This window comes from Simochromis diagramma, unplaced genomic scaffold, assembly GCF_900408965.1.
Source record: "Simochromis diagramma unplaced genomic scaffold, fSimDia1.1 OVJJ01000585.1, whole genome shotgun sequence".
In the NCBI taxonomy this organism is placed as follows: Eukaryota; Metazoa; Chordata; class Actinopteri; order Cichliformes; family Cichlidae; genus Simochromis; species Simochromis diagramma.
Window position 1 is genome coordinate 5,944,997 of NW_024387398.1, and position 27,584 is coordinate 5,972,580.

The 27,584-nt window shown below is 37.8% G+C and overlaps 1 protein-coding gene across 4 annotated transcripts in view; it reads left to right on the top strand.

The window, feature by feature from the left end:
• ldb2a (LIM domain binding 2a) overlaps positions 1 to 26,359 on the top strand; it is a 102,897-nt gene extending 76,538 nt beyond the window's left edge. Inside the window, exons 4-9 of one of the 4 annotated variants that reach the window (XM_040010339.1) lie at positions 2,575 to 2,697; positions 8,895 to 8,978; positions 15,025 to 15,148; positions 17,126 to 17,179; positions 17,961 to 18,097; positions 24,333 to 26,359. In XM_040010339.1, coding sequence (XP_039866273.1) covers positions 2,575 to 2,697; positions 8,895 to 8,978; positions 15,025 to 15,148; positions 17,126 to 17,179; positions 17,961 to 18,097; positions 24,333 to 24,563 — 753 coding nt within the window. In that variant the 3' untranslated portion in view covers positions 24,564 to 26,359. Of the gene's footprint in view, positions 1 to 2,574; positions 2,698 to 8,894; positions 8,979 to 15,024; positions 15,149 to 17,125; positions 17,180 to 17,948; positions 18,098 to 24,332 lie in introns of all 4 variants that reach the window. The other 3 variants (XM_040010340.1, XM_040010337.1, XM_040010338.1) reach the window with 3 other exon arrangements.
• Positions 26,360 to 27,584: the final 1,225 nt, after the last annotated feature.

Below are 27,584 nucleotides of genomic sequence, written 5' to 3' on the forward strand. Positions count from 1 at the left end.
GGTACCTAGAGGTCAGTGATTAATTACTTTGGACTTATGTGGTAGGAAGTGTATTTTCGATATACTTTTTTTTTTAACACTTATTCAATGTCTGTAGTTTTAAAGTAAAATAAAATGTGATACAGTATATGTCAAAAGTTAAATGAGTTAGGAAAGTTGGTCACATAACTGCATTTTTAGGTAATCAAGAACGTTTTTTTTTAAATCTGTCTATTTTAAATCTTTATGGAAGACATCAGTTTATCCTAAAATGTAAATATAATCCCTAAATTTGCAAATACATAGTTTTACTTCTGTTTGAAGCTATTTTTATTTCAGTCTGTTACGTGCTGTGATGTGTCCCTGCTTTCCCTTTCAACTCTAAGGTCAGCCACTGGACAAACTGCTGTTGGAATTAAACTTAAATAAATAAAGAGAGTTGTCACTGTCCATTAAACACCACAGATTATTTCCAAACATTGCTGTAGTCAAATCTACTCTTATCTAGCCCAGACAAGCCTATTATCAAACGATGCAGATCCCTTAAACGCGTTTACACATAAAACCACTGTATCAGCATTTTTGTGACAGTTGTGTCAATCACTGAAAGAAAATCCCAAGTTTTTCATTTACTATATAAGGTTTAAGACCAATTTGGAGCATAGACACAGAACAAGAGTTTGGTCTTGTTTGAGTAAATTAAAACCAAATTTTAAAATGAAATAAATAAATAATTTCTTTACTATGCAGAAGAAGACACATCAAGAAATCCAGTATTGCAGCTCAGCACCCAGTAAGCGTAAATAGAAGAATATTTACAATCCAGTAAATACTTCATCTTAGTTATTCCTTGAGTACACACTAATCATGGCAGGTCTGACTTCATGCACTGTGCCCCTTAACAAGTGGATTGAAGTGCAAACTATCCACAAACCAAAGTCTGCATGAAGATCTAAAAGCTTGTTTCTGTCAGTTGTTTATGCTCTTATGCTTTTATGAAATTGGAGAAAAAGAGTATAAAGTTAGAGAAAAATGTATTTTTTTAAAAGTCAGGGGTCAAGCCAAATATGAAAACAAAACTGTAGTTCAACATGCATATTAATGTACAGTTTCAGAAATGAAAGAATACCAGAAGTTTATAATCCGGGACAAAAGTGTGGAGTGTTTTTTTTCCATATTCAGAAATTGTGTATGTTGTAACTTTATTGCAGTTTATTGTTTGATAACAGCATTTTGGTTATTTTGTAAGTGATTTAAGTGTTAGCCACATGTTTAGTGAGAGCTGTTAATTATAGATTTAATTTTCTGCTAAAAGGGAGCATTTAACAGGTATTTTCATTAGAAAACTGTGTTTCCCAGAATCCTTTGTGGTAGACGAAAGTTACTCTGGGTTTAGCTAGCAAAAGAAAGTTTTCGGGAAGCCATTATATGTTGCTCTGATGTCGAGCAGTTTATTTGTTGTACATTCCCCTTTTTGAAGCCTTATAATAAAGACTATCGTTTCTACAATTGATGTCCGATCCATTTTTTTGGCTAAGTGGATTCGCCACAATAGTGTATGTTGTACATATTTTTCCATTTATTCCCATCACACATGCATTATGGGTCTTTCATTCTAAAATGAAACTTTTTCTAAACTGGAATATTGTAATCCCCTTTGGTTGGGTTGGTTGCACATTATGCATTATCCACATGTTTAGTTAAGACAGCAGAGAAGCAGCTCTGCATTCAGGGAGTTTTCTTATTGTTTTTTGTGCAATTGAGCTTCTATTTATTCTTCTTTAACTGAGTGTGTTGGCACGTGACCAGCAGAGGTGGGTGGGTGGGTGGGAACTGGAAGGGGAGGTTGTGGTGGTGGTAGTGAAGGGGTGGGGGTGCAGTATGGCCGCTAGCCTCTTTCTTGTTGATCCTCAGGAGACCATCTGCGCTGGGGGCATTGATTAGAGTGTGTCTGGTGGGATTACATCTTTGCTGTTGCCATGCCAACTAATCAGCTGATTTTTTTTTCCCCCCCTCGCTCTGTCTGTCTCTCCATTTCTCTCTCTCTCTCCTCTCTTTGCCTGGTTGTCACAGCAACAAAATACGGGAGAAGCGCAAGGGCCCCGGCAAGCGCTGAATTCAGCTAAAGGGGCGAAAAAATGTTTTTTCCCCGCTCTCTCTCTCGCTCTCTCTCTGTCTCCTCCTAATTGGCAACTCTCTCTGACCTGAAGTTCTTTTGTCTCTGGCGTAAACACACCCCTCTCCAGATTACGTTTATTTTCACATTTTAGAAATAGCTGGATGGTTGAGAGGCCCAAGGACAGATGCTGTGAATGAGGGAAGCGAGCTGAGTAAATATTGGAAGCATAATAGCTCGCAACATACTACAAAGTCCTTGAACGAATTCCAAAAATGAGACAAAACACTTCCAGCATTTTATTTTTTTAAATTTTTTTGTTAAATCAAAATCATTCCTGGCCAATAAACATCGATTCCTGTTTTTCGTTCGTGTCCAAATCGGCTGGTTGTTGCCTGCCAATCTGTTCAAGATTATTGAAAGAGATATCAGGCTGAGGAAAAATATAAAGTAACACTAACTATGTGATCTTTTTCCAGGTTTGTACAGAGGGTCGCTTGATACTGGAGTTTGCCTTTGATGATCTGATGAGGATCAAGACGTGGCACTTTACCATCCGGCAGTACCGAGAGCTCATCCCCCGCAGTATCCTGGCCATGCACGTGAGTTTGACATCATTAACACGCGACAAAACCCCCCACATGTGCCCGTTTTAGGTGTCACTTTTTGAATACTAACGAGGGTCCCTGCACTCTGCTGAGACACTTTTTAGAAGCTGTTCATGAGCATATGAAATTTAAACGCCAACAAAGCAGTTTGGAAGGATTTTTGCAAACCAATTTATTTGCAGACATCAAAGGCCACCAAGGATAAAAAAAAGGGCCCTTGTCTGAAAAAGGAGAGAGAGAGAGAGAGAGAGAGGGAAAAAAAAAAACAAGGTCGAATGAATAATCTGCTTAATTCCACTAAGTGTAACACACATTTAGTAACTGGAGCTGTGGAGTATAGCTGGAGCGAGCAGAAGGTCTTCTGTTGCCAAATGAATTTGAACTGAAATTGTACTTAGCAGCGTAAAAACAAGAGATTTCACAAATAAACAAAGCCAAATGATGTACGCCTGAATACTAGCTTCAGCGTTATACAATGAGGCTTTTATATGTTTTAAGGGCCCAAGATTTGTAAAGCTCTCTTAAGCACCTCCCAGACATGCTCATCTTTACATGAATGTGATTCTACATATTTATCTCCATAGGAAGACACACCTGGTCAATTTCAGGTCAGAGTTATAGTAGAAGTCTTACAAAGTAACATTAACGAAAACGCTCCACATGTTTAATTTGAACACAGCAGGGCAAGGTTGAACATTGAAAGAGGAATTAAAGGTCAGTGTCATAATGTGTTCCATTTTATTCCATCTTATGCTTATAACATTAGATAAGTCTGTGTTTTTTCCAGCATTTTGAAAGCAGGGGAATATATATATATATATATATATATATGTGTGTATATATGTGTATATATGTATATATGTGTGTATATGTGTATATATGTGTGTATATATATATATATGTATATATATATATATATATATATATATACACATATATATATATGTATATATATATATATATATTATATATATATATATATATATATATATATATATATATATATTTATATCTTATGTATATCTATGTGTATGTGTATATTAATGTTTTATCTCTATATATATATGTGGTGTTGTGTATGTGTGTGGTGTGTTTGTGGTCTAATCTATGTGTGTGTGTGTGTGTGTGTGTGTGTGTGTGTGTGTGTATATATATAATATATACATACACTATATATGTGTATGTATATATATGTATATCTATATGTGTGTGTGTGTGTGTGTGTGTATAATTTGTCTTTGCTTTTTTCTCTTTCTTATGAGTGTCTTTCCATATTAACCATGAACAGATACAAATGTTCCCTTTTTCCCTCATAAATTTCCCTTTGCTTTCTTGTAAACTGGCAAGTGTTTTCTAGAAAGTTTATGACTTTAATCTTAAAAAGTCCCTTGATTTTTTTTCTTACTTTCGCTAAGGAAAAAAAAAGCCATTTTCATTCTGGACTTAACAACAGACAGCATAGTTTTCCACCTAATTGATGAGAGAATTGTGAGCCGAGCATCCATCGCACCCACTGTGGTCATTAATGACATCTTCAGTGGCAAAACAAGTTTTAAAATCTAGCTGTGAGGGAACAGAGTGCACTGTTTTCCTTCAGATCATTAAAGTTTTCAATCCCCGCTGTCTTAACATCAGTGATGCCGCCTCCATACACATATGAAATACTAAATATCACACACGCATGTTGCTCTTTCTGTTAATGTCATGTCTGAAAAAAAGGTTGTAAGGAGCATGTCTTAATGATAAAAGCCACCATTAATGGATGAAGTCAGGGGAGTTTAAAGGTTTCGTGTGTCCTCTTAAAGAAAATTGTTATTAAAGCAAAAGTTATAGTGGGTATTTGCGGATTTTCCTTTTCATTAGTCATATTTATATTTGTGATACATTGGCCATCTCCCATTTGTTTGATAAGTAAAATGGGATTCATTACTTTAACATTCTCTTTTTACACATTGGAGCTAAAGGTGTACGTAAGAGGCAAACTCTTTTTTTTGGCCAAATCTTCATATGAATTTCACTCACCAATAAATTGGCCCCTCTGGGTATTCACTTTAATTCCTGGAGAGTGGGGTATTGTGGGGTATTGTGGGTTCTGACCAGATCTTTGGTGATTTGTGTGTGAGTGTGAGTTCGCTCTTTTGATCACTGCCTGGACTAATGAAAGCAGATACAGGCACATGGGAGTCAGAATAGGAAAGCTGAAACTGTAGATACTAGTACAGATGTAGTGTAAAGGACCATGTTTTGAAGTGAGCTGAGCTACCGCTGCTTTTTTCTCTCATTTCTCGTGAGGAAGAATTTGGAAAAGAAATAAAGTTTGTTCTTAGCGTAAATTTTAGAAGTTGGCCGGCAATTAATATTAACCATTCCCCACCAACTGATCAAATCAAATATAGAATAGAATAGAATAGAATAGAATAGAATAGAATTCAACTTTATTGTCATTGCACATGTCACAGGTACAGGGCAACGAAATGCAGTTTGCATCCATCCAGAAGTGCTTTAGCCATGATATAGATATATTACAATATATATTAGCAATAATATAGATATGTAAGTATATTACAGAAATGGGTCTATTATGGTATGTTATAGTGTACACGGTATGAAGTATGTTATGAATATTCTATAACTATAAGTATGTACAGGCTGTACATCTAAATGTGTTTACATAGAAATAAGATCAAGTTCAGCAACATCTAAAAGGTGTATTTCAACTTAAGTTAACCAGTGCAGACAAGCACAAAGAAGTACACTAAAGGCTTTTAAAACCTGAATTAATAGTTTGCTAGAATTTAGCAGGATAAAGGTGGGTACACCAGTAATCACTGGGACCCAGGTGTGTCTCAGTTTTCATGCGTGCAGTTCAGAAAGATGATAATAATGAAGCCAACAAAATTCCCCTCAATTCTTCTGCAAAATCTTTAAAGCTGTATTTTAAAGTTCCTGCAAAGTCCACTCAATGCAGAAGCTATCAGAAGCAAACCTTTCTCTTTTTTCTGTTTCTTTTTGCTTAAATTTTACTTGTACTTTTATTCCGGTGTTTGTTTTAATGATGGCTTTTAGGAGTGCCATTACAGAGGGCACTCATTTACTTGAGTGACAGGTGTATCAGCTTATTATTCAGGTCTTGTTCCGCCATCGTGACTGCCAGCAGTGAAACTAAATCTTCAGAAACTGGTTGATGAAGTTGTTTGTTTCTAGTTTAGATTGAAATGTATGTTTTAAAAAGCACCGTCGTATCCTGATCATTTAGTTTTCAATATGTTCCACCTCCACTGTTGAAATACTCGGGACAGACACATATTCATACAGAGTTAGGAGTAATTGTACCCATCATACCAAGCGGACCCTATAAACAGTGCTGTATTATAAGTAATCAAAACATAATTTTGTTTTTATGCCTCGTCAAGGACAGATTTATGTATGGGCCGCTGTGTTTAAAACTACATCTGGAAACTTTTGAGTTCTATTATAATAATTTGCATCAGCTTTTTTGAATAGATCTTTAATTGTAATACATTAATCTACAGTAGCTTGCAATTTTATCAGTGAAATCAGCAAATATTTGTCTGATAAATGTTTTTTTGCTGAAGAAATAAGGGACGATAAAAATGGAAATGTTCTTTTAAAATAAAGGCAACTCATAACTAATTACAATCAATGAATAAATAGACTTGCATCACTGGTGGAAAGTAAATGTCCATGTTGTGGGAGTATGAAAAATATACAATAACGCAAATATTGTGGGGACAACTCATAAATGCACAGTAACTCCCATGAAATGGCTATTGCAGAATCTATAGTGCATAAGGAGACATATACTATATGCACTGTGTGTTTTGATACAGTGCATTGTTTGAGTAAAATTAATAGAGACATCCCTAATATCTTCTGCAACTGGAGAGAGCAGCGGTGGTAGAAAAAGTATTTGGTTCTTAAGTAAGACTAGCAATACATAGTCAGAATACACAATTACACTGTGGCATTACGAGCAGGGGTGTTTCTGGGAGGTTTTTTGTACATTTGACATTTTTACTAGAAATAAAAACCAAACAAAAAGAATGAACTAATTAAATATATTCTTGGTTACAAAAGTAAAGAATTGTAATTTTAGTAGAAGTAAATATCCTTTGTTGAGGGTTTGCAAAGCAATGGAGTTAGAACATGTCGAGCAGTGGACTAACCCACTGTGATGTGCATGGAGGGAGTCCATACTGCAGGTAACTAATAGGCTTTCACTGCATGTAATATTATTTAAGATTAAATAGTGGGACATTGCCACCCCAGGTCCCCCCTTTAGTCAATCCCTGGTTTCAAAAGGGAAAAAAAAAAACATTTGCACACCATTTGGCTCCTATTTAATAATTTTAATTCTTAAAGCATTCCTACAAAGGCAACGTCTCAATCAGTCGTATTTTCTTCAGGCACACATACCTGTCTTAAATTGGATCCAAATACTGTGAAGAGTTTCCCGTCTTTGAATACATATTATGATTTTCTTCTTCTTTTTCCTTTTATTTTTAACAAATTTGGGCTGTTACCTAAAAGATTTTGCTTCAATGTGTGCACACTTTGTCTTTTTTACTGTTTGTTATTTATTGTTGTGTTATTTAGAGAGTCTAAAAGTTTATTTGCAATAGCCTTTCCTAGATATGCCTTTAAATAACATAAACCTGGGACATATACACGATAGGAAGAACACAAACAGTTTATTAAAAGGCAAAATAACAAAACTTGTAGTACAGTGAAGCATCATAATAATTGTGGAAGTTGCATCAAAGATAGATTTAAGCACAGCAAGCACAGCCTGGTCGTGTGATATTTTATGAGGTCATCATTTGTCTTAATCTACAAGGAGTATTTTAGCATTTTAAGTGCTTCAGTAGATTAGGTTTCCCCACTGCTGAGCAGCGTCCTGTGTCCTCTCACTTTAAGTTTGCTGCACATACCCACTGACATTTTCTTCATTGTTTAAACTTTTATATTTGGACCACTGCCACGCATCTTAAATTCTGAGTATGTGGCTCTGAATTTGTACTCTGTTGTTTGTGTGGCCTCTTGAACTGAGTGCCTCTGTCATCCCTGCACCATATGTGCCAGTATTTAACTACTACACAAATTGTTGAAACATCTCTGCACAAGAGATGCCAAGACAAACTTGTATACAGTACACTCAGCCTAATTCTGCTTGATGAGTGAAGTAATTCAGATGGCAATCCGCTGGCTGCCAATAATGCGCACTAGTTCAGTCCCCCTGTCACTCATGTTGGTCTGCTGATGGTACAAAAGGACTCCCTCGCTTCCCTCTTGACTTTCTCCACACAGAGATGTGACTGGAGATAGAATTATGCATTTTTCATGAGGCTCCAAATGCAACTATGCTCACTGCTTCTGCTCAGGCTGGGCTATATTTTGCTCTGTCGATACCTTCAGCTTTTTATGATTTGAATGCTCATTCGTGGTGTGGCAAACAAGCTTAGCGAATAATCGTGTGTTTTTAGACGCCCTCATATAATTGCTGTTTGGCTTTTTGTTTTTAACTTTCTTCTCATTTAAGATCTTTTCTTCCCTCCTACTCATACTGTAACATTATAGCTGTATTTCAGTTTTTCTAATGATTTGTATGGGGTCAGTCCTTAATCTTTTGTGCACGTATTGACATCTTGATCACTCTGTACATATACGCAGTTCATAAAAGTATAAAGCGCAATTATGGATTGCATCTGCAGATTTTGGCTATAGCTTTCAGACAGTTCTCATTATTTTTTAAATGTTCTCTCCAGGCCGGGCCGTTATACATACGTCGAGGAACATCATCAAACCCACTCAAGACAGAATAAAACAGAACGGTGTCGAAATTTTAATGAAATGACAAAGTAATAGTGATTAATTAGCTCACAAATTGACAAGAGTGTGAAATGAAATCCAAAAAAAGCTTCTATTCAGGTTCAGGGCACAACTGTAGTAACAGTGTTAAGTAGGTGCATTTATGACTGGAGGGTGTCGATTGTGCATAACCAGTGAATGCCAATTAGCCTAATTGGTTGTAGATAATTAGTTTTGTGGATTACAAACATAAAAATTAAGTGTTTGTATGTGTGTGTGTGTGTGCGTGTGTATAGATATAAAGTAAAACTATACTTTATATAACTCGTTTTTACTTTTCATTTCTCTGCTGCTAACTTTAGGCACAAGACCCTCAGGTGCTGGAACAACTGTCCAAAAACATCACTCGCATGGGCTTGACCAACTTCACCCTCAACTACCTCAGGGTAAGTAGTGTGTGTGTGTGTGTGTGTGTGTGTGTGTGTGTGTGTGTGTGTGTGTGTGTGTGTGTGTGTGTGTGTGTGTGAATGTGTGTCTGTCTGACAATGTCTATGACTGTCATTCTGCTTTTTGTTTTTCTTCTCATCTTGTCACACTTGATGCACACTGAGGAGCAATTCTTGTCCATATTTAAACACAGTAATTCATGTTTCTCATAATTTCTAAGTATCTTGTATGCTTAGACTGAATAAACTTACATATTCATGTTTTGTCATCGTTAATGTGATCTTTTGGCACTATTACATTATACGGACTACGATTAATCTTTTCCACTGGCAGATATATTGACTGTTTGAATATATAAGTTTGACTTGAACATCATTTCTAGACATTGTTTCCACTCCTCAGTTATACTGTTAGTGCAAATGTACCTATTTTCTCTTTTTTTTACTAGCTGCTGCTGTTATTTATGTGCTGAACACAGTGAAACTTAAGCGTATAATTTCAAAAGTGCATGGCATCAAAACAAAAAGAAGTACTTATTTATTCTTTACTGTCTGCATATACGTGTTTTTGTACCTGACCGCAGCAATATAATTTACGGAAATGGGAAGTATAAGCCGACTGAATACATTAGTGATTATTTCACAACGCTCTGTTTGTGTTTTTCGACACCACAGTTGACTGACAGCTACGATTTCCAAATGGGAGAACAAGAGCGAGCGGGAGAGAGACGGGGAGAGGGAAGAATTAATTGGATACAGAAAATTAGCATAACGTTAATGAACGCTCCCTGTTGAGACTCATAATTGTGAAATGGCGCGCGAATCAGGGAACGGCACCTCCGCTGCTTATAATAACTGAGTGAAGAAAGACACACAGAGGGGGTGAGAGGGAGCAGGGTGACTGTTTTTGTTTTTCTATAACAATGATCGTCGATACAGAAAGTAGCTGCTATGTGGCTGAAAAAGAAAAAAAAATCAAGTATCTGTAATTAGTTGCTAAAGCTTTAGTTTCTGGTCTTTCTCTGTTTTGTTGATTCATTCGGTCAGTGCTTGGCAAATGAAACAACGATTGTGTCTTGCTTTCTGTTTGCTGACACCATGCATTTCATGGAAGAGGTTAAGCTGTTTGTGTCTAAACAGTCGCAGCTTGACTCGAACTGTGTCAGCCCTCCGAACCTCAGATGTATTTCAGAATACAGTGTGGTTTTATTTCAAATGGAACAGAAAATGTGAAACACAACAAATGATTTAGCGTTGTTTTGAGGTTTAATTGAATTTCAGTAATAATGAAAACAAGCTGCACATTATTTCATGTGTTAAATAGTAATATTTGCGAGAAATTTTCGATTTAAAGGGGCGTCAGGAAGGCTGAAGACTCATTTATCCTGTAGCGGTGAATCTGTCTGTTTTCTATAGGTGCATAGATTTATGATCCCATTTCAGCTGATAAATGTGATTTTTAGGTTGCTTTTATTAGACAGTTTCATTTCTTATTTTTCACAAGAACAACTGCCAACTGATTTCCTTTCTTTCCAACACCCAATTAACTGTCTTACGATCCCTTTAGATTCATTGTCTGACCTCTTGTAGCAGTCCTGATATTCAGGTTGGGAATCACTGCTGTGTAGTCACTATTTTTCACTTTGCAAATGATATTTTCCCCTTACTGTTATCTGAAGGTGTCAAGGTAAAATACACCCTTTCCTCACATTAAACTAGCAATAATGTGTGTCTGGAAAAGACCTTTCCCAGTGTTTATCAGTCCTTCCAAAAGAGACTGACAGTTTCCTGGCTTAGGGGTTACAACCGGCCTTTCTCTTACTCACAGAGGCACACACACACTTTCTTTTTTTTTCATTTGGAGTATTTAAGCCTTTCCATGTATTGGAGCTGCCGGCTTCCTACTATTCAGCCTGAAAATAGCCCTTGTTTTCAGGCTGAGAGCCAGGGCTTGTTGGCTGAGCTGGGGAGGGATATTACTGTGTCAGAAGGGAACTATCAGAGGAGAACATGGGATTAGTCTGCTACAGGGATGTTCACTTTACCTCGAGCGGCATGGCATCAAAACACTGCCGTCCTAACAGAGGGAAAAGCAACAGACGTGGTTATGTTTATGTAGGATAATTTGGCATTAGCAGCTGAGTCTATGGTTGTTAGAATGACTAAATTTAAAGCCCCTGTCTGGTCAGTGGTTTGAATATCCATCATGGTAAAACATGATTCCTGGTATTGCTGTCGACTTGAATAAAAGCCTCCAAAGCTATTGTAATCAAAGGAGCAGTGTAGATAACACATACAGCCCGTGATAAAAATCTCCTTCAAACTTTAAACTTGTCTTAGTTTTTCTTCTTCTTTTTTTATTCTGTGTTGCTGTACAGTACATCTGAAGATGGGATGAGCATGTTGATTAGAATTGACATCAGAATAGCAGGAATGGTGTGATGCTGAAGGTCACATGAGATCATTTGAGCATGCAGTGAATGATTAACAGTCTCCTTTCTCTCAGTAATGACTGTTAGAGTGCCCTTGAGCAACCTACTAGGCCACGCCTACTTTGACTGCAGCAGTTTTCACCTTGTATTAGAATCTTATTGGGATACAGTAGAAACAACTATTCGTTTTCCGGTTGGCAGCACTATAGTTATGAAGCTGCAGTGGCCCAAATGACTGACACCAGACATTATTTGTTGTATGATTCTAGCATGTTGTGAAATGTGTTACTTCAGTCTTCCTAAATGCATCTTGGAACAAAAGCTAGCAGCAGTTGTTTCAGTAAATGTCCAGTGTCAGCATATGATTGTGTTATATAGATAAAACCATCTAGCTATGAACATTGATAGGAATTAGAACCTGTAGAAGCAATTTTATGGTATATAACTCCAGCAGTAGAGTCCTAGAGGCAGTTTTCGCCACTCTGTAGCCATCTTGCTAACACCTCTAAGCAGTTATGTGGGCAATTACTTTAAAGTTGCTATCTAAATAAATTGAGAGATGGGCACTTCATCGGTCTTCAGGACATAAAAAACACTTGTAGGATCAACAGTAAAATTTGATTTAAAAATGCTTTAAAGTTTGGTAACTTTACACAAAATAAGTTTTAAAAGCTTGAATCCATGAAAGTTATGCTTTTATGTTTGAGTTTTAACTTTAGCTGTATAGTTTCATTAAAAGAGTTCAGAGTGCCAACTGATCATTGTGGCTGAAAAAATGCCAATTCATACTACAAGAAAATGGATACATTTTATGTACATCTTTGTTAAAGTAAGAAGTGGATACACTAGCTACCTGCGTGGTAGCCAGTGTGAATTCATTCTCTACAGCATCAGTTATAACTGAGCAATTAATTGGCTCTAATATATAATTTTGATGTTTGATTGTGATGTTGAAAACAAAATAAATTAGATAAAACAAGAGATAAAATATTTTCCTATGATGCTCTCATTTTGCTTTGGTTTTTTTTTTTTGTTTTAGATTGAGCATACCCTGGGGCACTTTTCAACTCTCCCTGAAAGTCCAAGCTGTTTCACTGTTTAGTTTAGCTCAAGCCAACATGAGCTTTTGATCAACAAGAAATATCTTAAAAAAGTTCATTTGGCATCTCTCTCTGGCGTCTACTTTTGGTTGGTTGTTACTTCAGCTCTACTTGTGACTACTGTGCTGACAGCTCTGCACATCCTGTCTCTTTGGCAAGGACTTCATTATGCTCAGAACGGGATTCCCTGCATTTTAAAAACACGTGTCTGAAAATATGAATGTGTAATAAGTCATGTGTACAAGTCAAACCATACGTGGAAGTAAGGCATGAAACACGTTGATATCAAAGCATATGAGTAAATATTATGTTACTTGTTTATTAAGTATTCTGCTTTTGTCTAGCCCCGGTCTGTCTCCAAAGTGAAGGTCTGCAGGCCAGCTTACAAGACAGGTTTTAAGCTCAAAAACACCCCCTTGTCTGCTCCTAAATCCCAGTGAAAACCTTGTGTACACCCCCACATCCACCTCTTTTTTTCATTTATCTCTTACATTTAAAGTTAAGTTTATGAAAGTACCATGTAAAAACACCCATTTTTCAATGTCCAGTAAACACACGTTTGTCGAGAATAATGTGAGCGATCAAGATTATAATATTAACCAAAATACTTCAATACTTAATTCTTTTTTCCCTTCTTTCATGATCTGTCTCCATCTCATCCTATCCTTAGCATCCTTGTCAGTCACACCACCTTCTGCATTTCACTATATTTACCAGCCTTCTCTCTTTTCTACATGATATCTCTGTCTTCAACATCCTTTTGCAAATATAGCCACTATCTCTCCTGTACACATGTCCACTCCACCTCAGCCTCACCTCTCTAGCTTTGTCTCCAAATTGCTCTACCCAATTACCAAAGCACTGTAATTGTGATTTTTTTTTTTCTGTATTCCACCAACAACACAACTGGCATAGAAAACAGGTTATTTTTTTTTTCATTTATAAAACTTTTATTGCCATGTCACTCACTTTTAATGTATTTTCTATTTCCTGCTTACTCTGTTTTTTGTTAACAATGTTCATCATTGTTCTCTAACTTTAACCAAAAACTTATTGTGGTTATTGTAGTCAAACTTTGTGATGCCCTAACTCAAACAAAACAATTTTTCCCTAGGAGGGACAAAAATTCTTTTCATTTATCAGTTTTCAAAAGCAAATTGTGCCACTGTGTTGATGCAGGCCTTGATCGGAAAGTGCTTATGTGAACGTGTTAAAGATGGCAATTAAGTATTTTGTTTTTGAATCAGCCTCAAGTTGTTCTGCGGGGTAGATTTTTCAGACCAGAATGTAATATAAGGTCAGAATCTAATTGTAGCCTGTGTCAGGAGAACATCTATTTCACTTAAGACAATTTCAAGTTCTTATAAGCAGTGCACTCTGTGGCTGCAAATTGCAACACCACCAGAGGGGATCTATTCCACATAGCACCTGCATGTGCAGCCTCCAGAGTCAGCTAGTCCTGAGAAGTAAAGAACAAAAATATTCCATGTAGAAATTAACCAGTTTTAACATTTTGACTAGTTTGTTAGATTAACTGGTAATTTTAATTTGGCCGTCAGTGTGAACGTGAGCTTGAATGGCTCTCTATCTCTCTTTGTTAGCCCTGTGATTAACTGGTGACCTTACCAGGGTTTACCTGCCTTTCAGCCTCCCTGTGACCCCAAGTTTGATAAGCAGTTTACAAAAATAGATGGATGGATGTTGCAGAACGTTTAATGCTCAATTTTTCCTAGACAGACAAAAGTGAGTCAGAAAAACAGAACCGTTTTATTCAGTTAGAGGATATGAACCAGGCTAGCTGACTGGAGTTTGATCCTAGTATTTTCCTGTGATTGGTTTAATGCAGGCAGGCCTGCAACTGGCCAATGGCTGTCCTCCAGCTACACCAACAAGCATCTGGATGGTTACTGCTGCTGAACAAGTTGGGCTGACCAACTTGTAATGCTATCCAGATGTTATCTGGATAAGCTTATCCTGATGTATTTAAAATGACAAGACGACCCCTGATTCCTCCTACAAGATATCACCAGAGATTTACAGTTTTCCCCTAGATGAATACTGTACTTAAAGTCTCCTTAAGAGAAGAATATTGTTGGAGGACAGTGTGGGAACGATGAGGCCAGTCTGAGTTGGCTGTGTCTAAAGCAGAAACACTCAGACACACACATGTCCAAGTTTGTGTGCATGAATCTGAATTTTCTATGAATTATAAACAGCTCAACAAAGACTGCTTATATTTAAAAGCCTTACCCTGCACATCATTCTGTTTCTCTGTGAAACACTTTCTAATAGTAACCTGTTTTCTAAAGGTACTATATTAATAGTATCCATAAAACCTAGATTTACTGCCTAATGAATAACTCACAATCTGTATGTGCATGATTAATTAGACAACAAACTCATCATTTTTATGTTTGTTTGTTCTTTTTACCTTAATAAGAACAGCAGCGGCATTAAGATGACAGTGTCTGTCTCCTTTAACGAAGTGTGTGGCTTGTGCTATTGTGTTTGCAGTTGTGTGTCATCCTGGAGCCCATGCAGGAGCTCATGTCAAGGCACAAGACCTACAACCTCAGCCCCCGGGACTGTCTCAAGACATGCCTATTCCAAAAATGGCAGAGAATGGTAGCCCCACCAGGTAACTACCCATTACCTTATACACAGATTTAGAAGAATGTGTTTTCAGTTAAAGCTGTTTTACTGTGCAGTTCATGTAATAATAATTAATTGAAAGTGAACATTTGATGTTCCAAGTGGCATTAACTAGATTGGATAATGACAACATCTTCTTAAATGTTCAGATCCAAGCCCAAGATCTAATTGTTTCCTCTACTGAGCTTTTAAGATTCTTCCTTTTAACAGCTTTTAATTCCAGCCCGTCACTCTCTGTGTGGGAATCTGAATATTTTCACTCAGAATGTGTTTTCATTGCATCATTTATGTTCCCAAATTTGCCATTATATGTCTTAATCCCATAAATATGTTTTGCCTGTCAGGTATATGAAATTAATCAGAATTCAGGGTTGCCTCTTGAATCTCAGCCTTGCCAATCTTAACGAGCCTCTTAGCTTTCTATGATTGATGTTTGCAGGGTGGTTTCTGAAAAGTACCAGGCTTAAATTGGCTGTGTGGTTCTTAAGCTGGAGAGAAGGAGTAAGCCGAGGTTTTTTTGGGAAGGGGGGGGGGGGGGGTTTGGACACATCGGAGTGGCTGCAAATTACAGCAATGCTTAGCGAGGCGTGACGAGATGTCTTTAAAAACCAACACCAGTCAAAAAGCCTTTGACTCAGACCTGTGTAACTTTAATTAAGAGTGCTGGGTGTAATCAAACTAGTAGATCCAGCTCCCTGGCCAGCGGCTCCCCAGCGTCGACGACGTTCTTCAAAGAAAAGAAAAAAGAAAACAGAGAGGGAAAAAAAAACAGAAGGCATTTTATGAATATAAAGTCTTAGGGAAAAAAACAGACTCCTGTATTGATAGTTAATTGTGCTCATGGTATAAAAATACAGCTTAATATGAAATCCCCCGTAGCTGCTAAAGATTCATCATATACCAAATAGAGTTATTTATATATGTTTATTGTGTTATTTGGCTTGGTAGCGTTTATGTGGGAGTGCTGGCTCTGAACCGCCGTGTAAAAATTAAGTCTGATTCTTCCTTGAGGTCAGGGCTCTCAGTCCGTTTCACCATCTGTCTTTATTTTGACATCACAGTTGCCTGATCTTTGCAGTTTAGCTGGAATTGGGGTTTTCCTTATTGGTTGCGTGTTATTCTCCTTTTCCTGCAATTCTTCTCCAGCTTGGAAACTGGTTGGGATTTAGCCAGGAAGGAAGCCACGGGCGCATTTATGCTCTGATAAGTCCTTTTGGTGGAAATGGAAGCGATTTTAGTGCGTCACTGGTTCAGCATCGGAGGAAACCAGTCGGATAACAGAAATGATTGTCTCTGACAATGGGCCCGCTTTTCCTTTCTTTTCTTTTTTTTGCACACACGTCTGTCAAAGTCAGGAATCAAAAGAGAAGAAAGACTGATAAAAATTCCTCTTGTTTTGCCTCTGATTTATAGTTTCAGTTTTGTTTGTATCATGAGTCGCTGGTTGTTATAACTGAATATGAAAGCATCTCCCTTGGTGTGATTAGTAAGAACCTCAAAAAATGTATTTCATTTTCAGACATCTGTTTGAAGATCATAGCAGTGTTTTCTTCTCTCTCTTGAGATTAAAAGGAATAATGTTTTCTAACAAATGTTGGCAGGATTTGCAAAATCTTGTATTCATAAATTATGCACTACATAAATTATTTTGTTAATACTAGAAACACTAAGATCTCTATTTAACCTGTGCCAGTGCTTTATATCTTTTTTAATAATAATGGTTTAATAATTTAATTGCACTTTCAGGACTCGTGTATGGCTCATTAGTAGAATAATATATTTCATTTAGTTTGCACAGTGGTGCACAGTAGTTCAATAGCATCTGTGTGGCATTGAATGTTCAGTTATTTCTCTCCCTTTTCTGTGTCGTCATCTCTGGTCTGGTCTTCTTTTTGTCTTAAATTGTTTAAGAAATGATCCAACTTTCTGAGTAAAATAAAACTGATTTTGGCTCCGGTTTCAGCTGGACACCCACAGAACTTCAAAACGGAAATATTTCCCACAAATCACAAAAAAGGTATCTTCTCTCTTACATTGTCTATTGTCTGCAGCCTTAAAAGAAAGCAGCACCCTGGTGCTCACCGGGATGCACTGAAATATATTTTTGTGTGCAAGTTTTTCATGGATGCTCAACTGCATGTCAATAAAATAGTCCTCATACCTGTACTGAATTTAAAAAAAAAAGATACAGGTTAGATGATGCATGTTAAACCATTCTAAAACGGAGTGATTAAAACTATACACACTCGTGCTCAGCAATTCAGACGAATGTGCAAGAATGCATACATAAAAGCATATTTAGTGAGACAAACACAGATGGGCTTTCTGCCTCACTAGAGCAGTTTTAATCTGGTTCGTGCGATTGAGGAACACCACAGTCGGTGCTGTACCGAAATCATTAACAAATTTACATTACGATGAGCATCAGGGTCCATTGTTGAGCATTTATGCAAATAAATAAGGGGTTCTTTCTTACTAGTGCATGTCTTGGGAGATGTTAACACTCGTGTGGTTTCACCTCAGAAGAAAACAAAGCATGGGTTCTGTAGAATTTGCGTAGCCCGTTTTTGCATGTGTTCTTTCTGCATGCGTGCATGTACTCTGGCCTTTTAAACATTTCTGTCCATGTTGTTTCTGTATCTGCATGCAACTCTGACAGTCCAAAGCGTCTACTGTTTGACCCCACACACATATATACATGCACACTGCATACTGCGCACACCCCTACACCTTGTCTCCGTCTGTATGCATTATGTTCTTGGCATGGCCTCTGTTTCTCTTTGCTGGTCGCGCCAAAGCTGAGCCTGCCCGACAGACAACCACGAAGAGGAGGAAACGGAAGAACTCAGCCAGCAGCGCCAATAGCAGTGTGGGCACCACTGCAAGCAAGAAACGCAGCCCGGCCACCAACTTCAGCCTCTCCAGTCAGGTACCTGTAAGCATCAGCTCCACTTTCCCTCCTCTTTTTTTTTTTTTTTTTGTTGCGAAGTCTTCACATGCAAGTTTAGAGGGTAACAAACAGGAAATTCTGAATGCTAGTGCAGCTATTAAGCTTAGATTATTTGCGCAAATGAGGGTAACAAAGGAACTAAAGTCTCGGTTCTGAGACAAAGAAACCCTGTGGGACGTGAATGAAAACATGTGGCCCCAGAAGATAAAGAGAAAATACATAAAATACAGTACAAGAGCAGGTTTATGAAAAACAAGTAAAAAAGGTGAATGAAACTCTTCTGCTGCTTTTTTTTTTTTGCCGTGGGTTGTATCATGTTTTGTAGCTGCATACTTAATTTTTCTCGAGTATTCAGTATCTCAGAGTAAACTTTATTCTTGTCAGAATACGCATGTTCGAAAAGACCCAGCTGACCCCGTTGCTTAACCAAGTGGCTGAAGCCTGGAGGTTTAAAAAGGAAAAAAAAAGGCTTGAATATCAGGACCAAATGGGAAAATGTGGGTGGGGTAGGTGACACTTTGCCCTCTCTCAGCCACCACGCTTGAAATGCCCTTGAGCAAGAACCTGAACTCACAACTGTCCAGAGGACTGGTGGCTAGCTGTACTTGGTTTCACATAAATGTAACGAAGACATAAACAAACAAGAACCAAGAAAAAACTTAAGGATACTGATTGCTCTCCTTTGAATGAGGTTTCTTATTTAAATCCCTGAAGTCCAGCAGATGTGGGATTACTGAAGCTGATGCCAACATCCATATACTATAGAACTATACTGTAGCTGCTTTAGAACAGTGTTATTTTTTTAATACATACTCTTGACTTACTAACTTTTTCACCTTTTTGTTAAACAATAAACTTTAAGCACCAGTAAATGGAAAATATCAGAAATATTGATAAGCCAATGTAAATTAAATTAACACAATTAAAACAAGAAGCATCTAAAATGAAAAGAAACAATGTAACCAATAACAAACATGCTGCATATTCAAATATGTGTTATTAACACATTACATTACATATACATTTAATCTATCAACATAATTAAACGTTTTTACACTACAGATATAAAACTTATGTCCAAAACTTAAAAAGAAAACAGCTTTCAGATCAACTTTGAACACCTTTACTCAATGTGAAACTAATTACAATTGTGTATGAATGCCTGATTTAGCTACAGGTTTCCATAAAAGGCCACTTGACACAGTTAGAGGTTAAATAGCCTCTTAAACAGCTGAGTATCACACCACATGCTTGGCACTCCCCTCGAGGATTCAATGCCATTGTGAGAGTCTGCAAAGGCTGCACTGTCATTCCATACACTGCTTATTATGCACACACTGTATTATATTTACACTACAGCATCCAATTTACTGTTCTGTAGCCACACTGGTGCACTGTTTTTCAACACACATTTCAGTGCCATTGAGAGTGCGCCAATTCCAAACATAAAAGGAATTTATTGACATTAAAGTGTCGGCGGTTAGCATTAATGTGTGGCTGTCTTGTACGTAGGACTAATACTGCTTAATGGGAAATTTGAGGTTCTAATGCCTTTCTATATAGTATGTGCGGAACAACAACCAGATCTCCCAGAAAAGATGTTTATATACTGCTGCTTGCTTCGAAAGAAACCATAAAAATCTTTATTATGCTTCTTAGGGATGTTTTTTTGCAGTGTAGGAAACTCATGCATGTAAGCACTACACACAAAGTGGTGTATAAAGTGCAGGACACTGGAGAGTGTCTGTGGTTAAGTTTAAGCAACAAAAACACTTCAGAAATAAAATCGTTTCAGTGTAATTTTAATAAAGTAAACATGCAGTAAACGTGGTGTTTCTTTTGGCTTTTTCAGTATTTGACAAAGATCGTAATCTTTTTCCGACTTTTACCAAGACCTTTAAGTCGGCAAAATATAACCACAAAAAAGTTCAAGGGTCCTTTCGAACTACAAGTAGAGACATGTATTATTCCACGGTTGCATATTGTAAAGGAAAAAAAGCAAATGAAAGGTCCTCCATAAACATTCTTTGCACAATGGCAAATTCACTAATTAAAAACTATTTGAAGTAAATGCAAGTCATTTCTAGGATACAGGGTTGAATAAAGGGACATTGTAGAACTTGTAGAAACTTTACATCCCATTAGGTTGAATGATTTCAATGCCGGATCGACTGGCTGCCTCTCAGTTTATGCAGGGGTTGTTGTGTTTTTTTTTTAATGCTGCTTTTCTTGTTTTTCTTGTTATTCTAATTTTACTCTTGTATAAGGAACAAACTCTGGGTCACCTCTACACACACGCACGCTGTATTGACCCTCTATATTCTGTCCTGTGGTTAGCCGTCTTTTTAGTTTTGGTGCCCTCGCGCTCCTCTTTTACCTCCTTCCCTCCATCTCGCACATACATAATGTACAACTCACACACATATACACAAAGCACACGCAAATTGTTTTCTCTCTAGAAGGCAGCGTGGCTCTGTGCCAGCTCTCATTATTACCGATATCTGTATACACCCTCCACCCCCCCAACCCCATCCTCCCTCTCATGCACGCTCTCTACTCCATCACTACTGCCCCCACCACCTCCTTCCCACCCACACGTACACACATAAACACACACAGACGCACACACACGCATACACCATCCGTACCACTCATGTCGTGCATTCACACGCCTCTTAAAGACTGGCAGCGTGGCTGGTAACATGCTGGTTACATATGTTGTGCGCCTGCTGTCTTTGTCTGAGAAGTTGTTCGTTTGTGGCTGAACACAAGCCTACGTGAGCCCAATAACAATAAGGAGTGGACCCTCACAAGGGGAAGGGGGGTTACCAGTGGCTGGAGAAGAGGAGGTGTGGGGGAAGGAAGGTGGTGGCGTGTTGGGGTGGTGTGTTCATGGAATGAGCAACACTGACCTCTAGTGGTTTAAATTAAGTTTTGCGCACATGTTCCTTCTTTGCCCAGCAGGCATCTCAAACAGCAATCCCCAGTTAGTTCTCATTGTAAGATTGTCACATAGGGAGCATATTATAGAAGACATATCGTAGAGTAAAGCCTTAATGCGAAGTCTGTCCAATGTATATAAACAACAGAGCTGTAACTGAAGAGAATTTGAGCATAACATTCAAAGTTCTGCAATGAGAAAGGAATTTGAAGTGCCACAGACGTGAGACATAACAGAAGTAACTCTGATGAGTGTTTTATACACATCTTTACTGATAATTTGGAATTTGAGTATGTTGTTTAATAAATCCATTTGTCTGACGGCAGAATTGTACACATGAAAAAATCTACAGTGAACATTCAAAAGTATCTATGAATCCAAAGCTTGGGTCAGCCCTATTTAATTATAATAAATACTTCTTATATTCACGCACCTACCCAATGTGTATTTATCCACCACTGAAAATAATAATAATAATAAAGCTAAAACTTAAGTTTTTTTTTTAACATAACAATACATTTGTGACTTATTTATGTCATGCATGTTTTTAATAACAGTAAATGATCTTAATGCTTTAGAGGGAATTAAAGGCTTTCGTCTTTTTCCCCCTTTTTTAATGTAGCATCAGGGAAAATAAATATAGTCATGAAACGTATGTTATATTTAAATAGAGAAGGAACAGGGATCGGGTAACATTATTGTCTTACTTCATGCTGTGTTCTTATCTTTGTTGCTTTAAGGGACAGTTGTGTCTTCTTATCCTGTTGTTGGCATCACTATCCCATCTAAATCACACTTGTTGTTTCGGAGGCCTGTGGAGCAAATATGTTCTCTACGCTCCACACAGCTAATCTCTGTAAAAATATGGTAATGACACTGCTCAGTGAATGAAGGGAGCAGGGAGGCGTTCATCCCTGAGTCGGCCTATTCAAAACCTCACCGCTTAGCTACTGCGAAAGCTAACTCTTAACGAGATGAGTAGACAAGTAGACACTATTAATTAGCTCACAATTAGTGCTCCCCAGTCTCAGACTAGCCACCAGCTGTTATCACCCGAGGGATTTTTTTCTTTTTTTTTGAGGGGGGGTGCCCAAAATTGGCCAGAGGTAGGTTGACAGGCCTCCTCACAGGAACAGATGGTGAATGCAAGGCTTGTTGGCAATCAGCACGTTTTTAGCTAATGACTTAATTAGCTATGCAAATTGACAAATCAGTGTGGATATTGTCATTTAGTTGAAAAGCTCACCTAAATTAATTAGCCTGATTAAGGCATAGTGGGGTGTAGAAGTGGTCGCTGGGGGGGTTTTGGGGATGGCTTGGATAAATAAACTGCCTCTCCTCATTGGTGCTTCCCATCAAAGATTGCGTGTGTTTTACGTGGGTAGTTGTAGGGTGTGCTAAGTTGTCTAGTTTTATTTGTATGTTTACATCAATGATTGCTGCGTGTGATCGTGTGTTTGCTCTCTGCTCTGTGTGATTCGGGTCTGTAGCCAGAGGCTTGTGTGTGTGTTGTGTACTTCACCTACAGGACTAATCTGCATCCCACTGACTGTGTTTATGTTCAGGTGTGCGATTGTACAGTAAGCTTATCTAGGTTTGTGTGCCAGTGTACTGTTTGTCCTTTGTATGTGTGCTTCAGAGGAGATGGCTGAGGAGAGCGAGATCTCTTAAGCAGGGCAACGTTGACACACATGGCCAGTGAAGCATGTGCTCCATTTAACTGTACAGCTTTTTCCCAGGTTACGATGGATGTTGTTGGGGCTCGCCAGTCGGGGGATGCTTAGGCAGCCAAAGCGAGACACAAAGACTTAGAAAGATGCACAAATAAATAAACCTGTGATTGATTCAGAACCTACTGATAAGTATTCACAGTGATTCACAGATTCCACTCCAGTGATTATGTTTAGTCAAAGTGAGGATGAACTTAGCAACGTGACAAAATGCAAGCTCACACATGGGGCATCCCCCTCCATCAGGATTCCTTCACATCACAACAGTCACCGATATCAGTGGATAATAGATAAATCTTTCTCCTTTAATTCCTTGACCCCCCGTGGGAGGGCCATCTCTGTGAAATATGTCTTACATGATGAGCATTGATTGGGATGGGTACAGATGCTTAGGCACTGGAGGAATCTCCTATCTGGATGGGAATGTTTCCTTTGCATGGGGTGCTTAGAGAAATTAGATCACTTAATATGCCAGCGTCTGTCCAAAAAACCCCACTGAAGAGCACACATGTACTGTCTTTAGATCGGAAGAAAGGGATGATAATTGAAGCAGAAAAACACACACTGTACCTCTACCATCATAGAGCAACCAGGCATACCTTCTTCAAACAAAAATTATGATAAAGTCTGGTCTAGAGTACAACTAAATATTTATTTTTATGACCTCTTGCTTTTTTTAACCCTCTGTTTTAAAATGTCATTGATTAAATTCTAATTATGGGAAACAGACAATATACATAATCATTTATTTGAAGTAATGAAAATGTTATTATAAGGTCTTTTCGGTTGGATCTGCGTTCATTTGATATTCAGATGGTGCTTTGGTCTGAGAATTAGATGAAACAGATATGCATTAATTTCTTCTCTGGTGATTTCTCACTCACTTTAGCATATTAATTCTGAATCACCCCAAGGCTAAATACAGCCGGCCCTGCACAAAACCAAAAACATTCCACGGCTCCCTGTGTAAAAGTTAATTATATTTGTAAGCCAGACTTCAAAACTAGTTAGAGACTGCTTTAAAGAATGTAAATGAGTGAAATTAACAAATGGATGAGTTAGTTAATAAAAAGAAAAAAGAAGAAGAACAAAAAGAGGACAAAAATTACACACAGCAATAATAAAAAAAATAAAACAGTTGACGAAAGGATGATGCAGTGAATTTTGTGGCTTTTTGCAATAATATTTGCATGTACTATAAGTGTATTTAGGGCTTGCTTTATATTTGTATGCATGTATCTCTTATCTCTGTGATAAACCTGTTCAAACTCCCATTGGATAAGCTACAAATTTTATAGTGGTCTAGCCAAAATGCACCCCTGCTTATATACAGCAGTGAACCCATTGTATGGTAATGTGAATATTCAGGGCGTGAAAGGAAGCACACAATTAAAAAGTGACTGATAAAGTGACCCAGCTGTCGGGACAGTTTAAATATGTTGTTACCTTTGGAAAAGCCAGGAGGAAAAAAAGACAAATTATGTGTTTTTCTGTTTTCAGAATAAAAAATATCATATACCTTCCTCTCTTCTTCTCTCTCTTTCTTAAGGACGTGATGGTGGTAGGCGAGCCGACCCTGATGGGTGGCGAGTTTGGGGACGAGGATGAGCGTTTGATCACCCGTCTGGAGAACACACAGTACGATGCCACCAACGGCCTGGATGACGAAGACGACTTTAATAGTTCCCCAGCTCTGGGCAACAACGCCCCTTGGAGCAGCAAAGCCCCCGCCGCCCAGGATAGCAAGCCCGAGAGCACGGCGCCACAACCCTCGCAGTAAAACAAAAGAAGAGGGGAAAAAAAAGCCCAACAGATCCTTGACTTCATGTGGACTGGACTTTTTAACCTCCCCCCTTCCCCTGAGGGCAATACTTCTATGCCTCATAACATTGTACTGAATCAGAACCCCCCCGTCTGCAAAGTCACCACCGGCATGTCCAGCCAAAATACTGTACGTCCGTCCCGGATATTTTCTTCTTTTCTGAATCACTGTAACATCTAGGAGAACACTGAGAACTGGCAGCATTGCACAGCAATATCCACAGACAAGAAATGCATACAGGTCGTATGCAACTATAATGTAAAAATAACAAGGTGTGGGATTTCTTTTTTTTTTCTTTTTCTTTTTTTTCCAAGAATGCAGTGGAAAATTGTGGATCAAATTCTCCTCTTTGGACCCTCAGCTACAGACCTCACATCTAGTGGAATACCACAGATGTGATTGGTTGACCTCCAGGTCACAAGTCATCCTGCTGATGGTAGACAGTGGGGAGAAAAGAAGAAGAGTAAAAACAACGAACAAAATGTCTTCAAAAAAATAAGCAAGCTCAAGAAGGCAAAGTGTTTTTTAACAGCCACCAGAGCCATTGGAAGCATCTAACCACATTGGAGACAAATGAAATATTGTTTGAGGCAATTGCATTTTTATTGGAAATTCAGTTGGCTGTTGGTTTGTTTCTGCTGTTGCTGTTTATTTCCATTTCCAATTAAGGAGAAATAAAAGTTCTCTACCACTATGGACTCCTTTGAAACAAGGGAAACTCGTGTCCTACGATTGTTTTTCCACATTACCGCGGTCGTCACAGATTGTGATTTCATGCAAACCAGTTTGATTGTGTTTGTAGTCTATTGGTATTTCGCTTCTCTCAGAATCCTTTTGCAATCACATTGTAATTTTGCAGATCAGTATGTGAACTTTGCCGACACGCGTTGATGCGTTATTGTTGATTTCTTTTCTTTTTTTCTTCCTGGAAAATTGGACTTCGTTCCCTTTAACGACCTACTCCCAAACTGATACTAAAGCCTTTTCCTGCATGATTTTATAGGAATTTTATTTTTTTGTTTGATCTATGTGCTTTATAAAACTCATCTGTTGGATTTTCCTTTTGGGTTCATCAGTTTGGGAACACTGTTACAAGGTTTGTAGCTCTGTAAATAGAGGTGGAATCTATTTTGTCCACTGTAAATCAGCCACTGAAAGCAGTTTGGACATGGCAGCTGTTTTGTTTTGTACAGGAGGTTCAGATTTCTGTTGGGTGGTTTGGATGGATGCCTGTTTGCCTCTGTCAGAACCAAACTCTTAATGTCCTCTCTAGCTAGTGGAGAACCAAAGCCACAATGTTAATAACAGCCACACAGTCACATGATGATATTTGTTGTGTACTCTGTGACATATTTTAGGAACCGCCCCCCCACAAAAACAGCAACAGTAACATTTTAAAGACAAGATCAAATCCCATCCACCCGACAGAAACACTTTGAGATCCCTGTGTTTGTGTTCACACTTGTTCTTTAATCATTAATTGAATTGATACTACAGTATATCCCTGATCTCTTTTGTTGGATTTTTGTTTAAAAATGGGCAAGAAGACAATGATGGATGTCTTTATACAATTGGATCTTATGGGTATTTATTTGTGCATTTGTAAGGAAGCTAACACGTTTCTAAATATGTTTGCGCCTAGTATTATTAGACACCATTTGTACATTATATAGCAGAGGTGTTCAGTGTCATATCTGATGTCTGGTATGTATGCTTTACCATTATGTGTGCCAATAAACCGTGCTTACAAAGTAGTTGAATTTGGTTTGATTATGCTTGATGTGAGCATGGAGCCGGACTTTTCCAGTCTGATTTTTTTAGGGGTTGAATTTTTACTTCATCAGTCTAAATTATTAAAAAGCTGTATTTATATGTTATTGGAGGAACTCAGCAGATCAAGTTGATAAATTATCATTGCAGGTTCTTTTCTTCTTTTTTCTTTTTTCTTTTTATTTTGAAGGGCTTTTCACAAAACAGTTTTTTTTGGGGGGGACAAAGACAGCAAGATGAGGGTAGAGTTAAATTCTCAGCTACACATTTAAATGAAAGGAAATCATATTTTGGCGGCATAATCATTATTTTATGCTCTGTTTTTGTTATTATTGTTCATTACCAGCCAAAGCAAGGCACACTTCTTCATATTCCCTGTATCCATAATAGGATATAATAGCAGAAAATGACTGTCATCTACCAAAAACACCTTCTTCATGGATTTTCTAATGACCTTTAATGAGCATACTGGGAGATGTCTGCTGCAGAAGTTCAGAATTCAGTGCAGCATAATTTTAAATATTAAGCCATGATCATAGATGTCAAATCATTAGAGGGGTCAACTTAAATGCATATGCCTCATACATTCATACATACCCTTGTTAATATTAAGACCCTTAACTACATGTTCATACACTACTTCCTCTTAAAATGCATTCTGGGAAATGTAAGTACATGAATAATAACTGAGGACAAGGTATCTCTAGGTATAGTATAGAGTTGTTCTTTAATTATAACTGCCGTTAAGGTAAATTGACTGCACAAAGACCACAAGGACATGGACATTCTTTACTTACTCGATGAGCAGTTAAATGTCAGGTATATATTCAAGAGGCGCATGAACGTAGGCGTTATGTATAGCAGCATTTTAAACACTGGAGATTTAGTCTATTTATTCTGGGATATCCTTTTAGGTTTTATTAAAATATTAAAATGTAGATGACCGCACCTGAGTAACGTCAACAAAATATACCTGAATATACTCAGAACGACCTCTAACATGAACTATAACCTCTATATATGCCGTTCGTACCAAACTTGTATATATAAATCAGTGGGAAGACGCCTCAGTACTGTTGTTGGGTAGACTTTAAATTCAAGAAGATTTCATGGAACTTTGGGGACACCAAGTGGAGGATATTGGGTACTGCAAAATACTCAATTAACTTTTCTTTGTTATCGATCTCTATACGACAATACTGTAGAAAG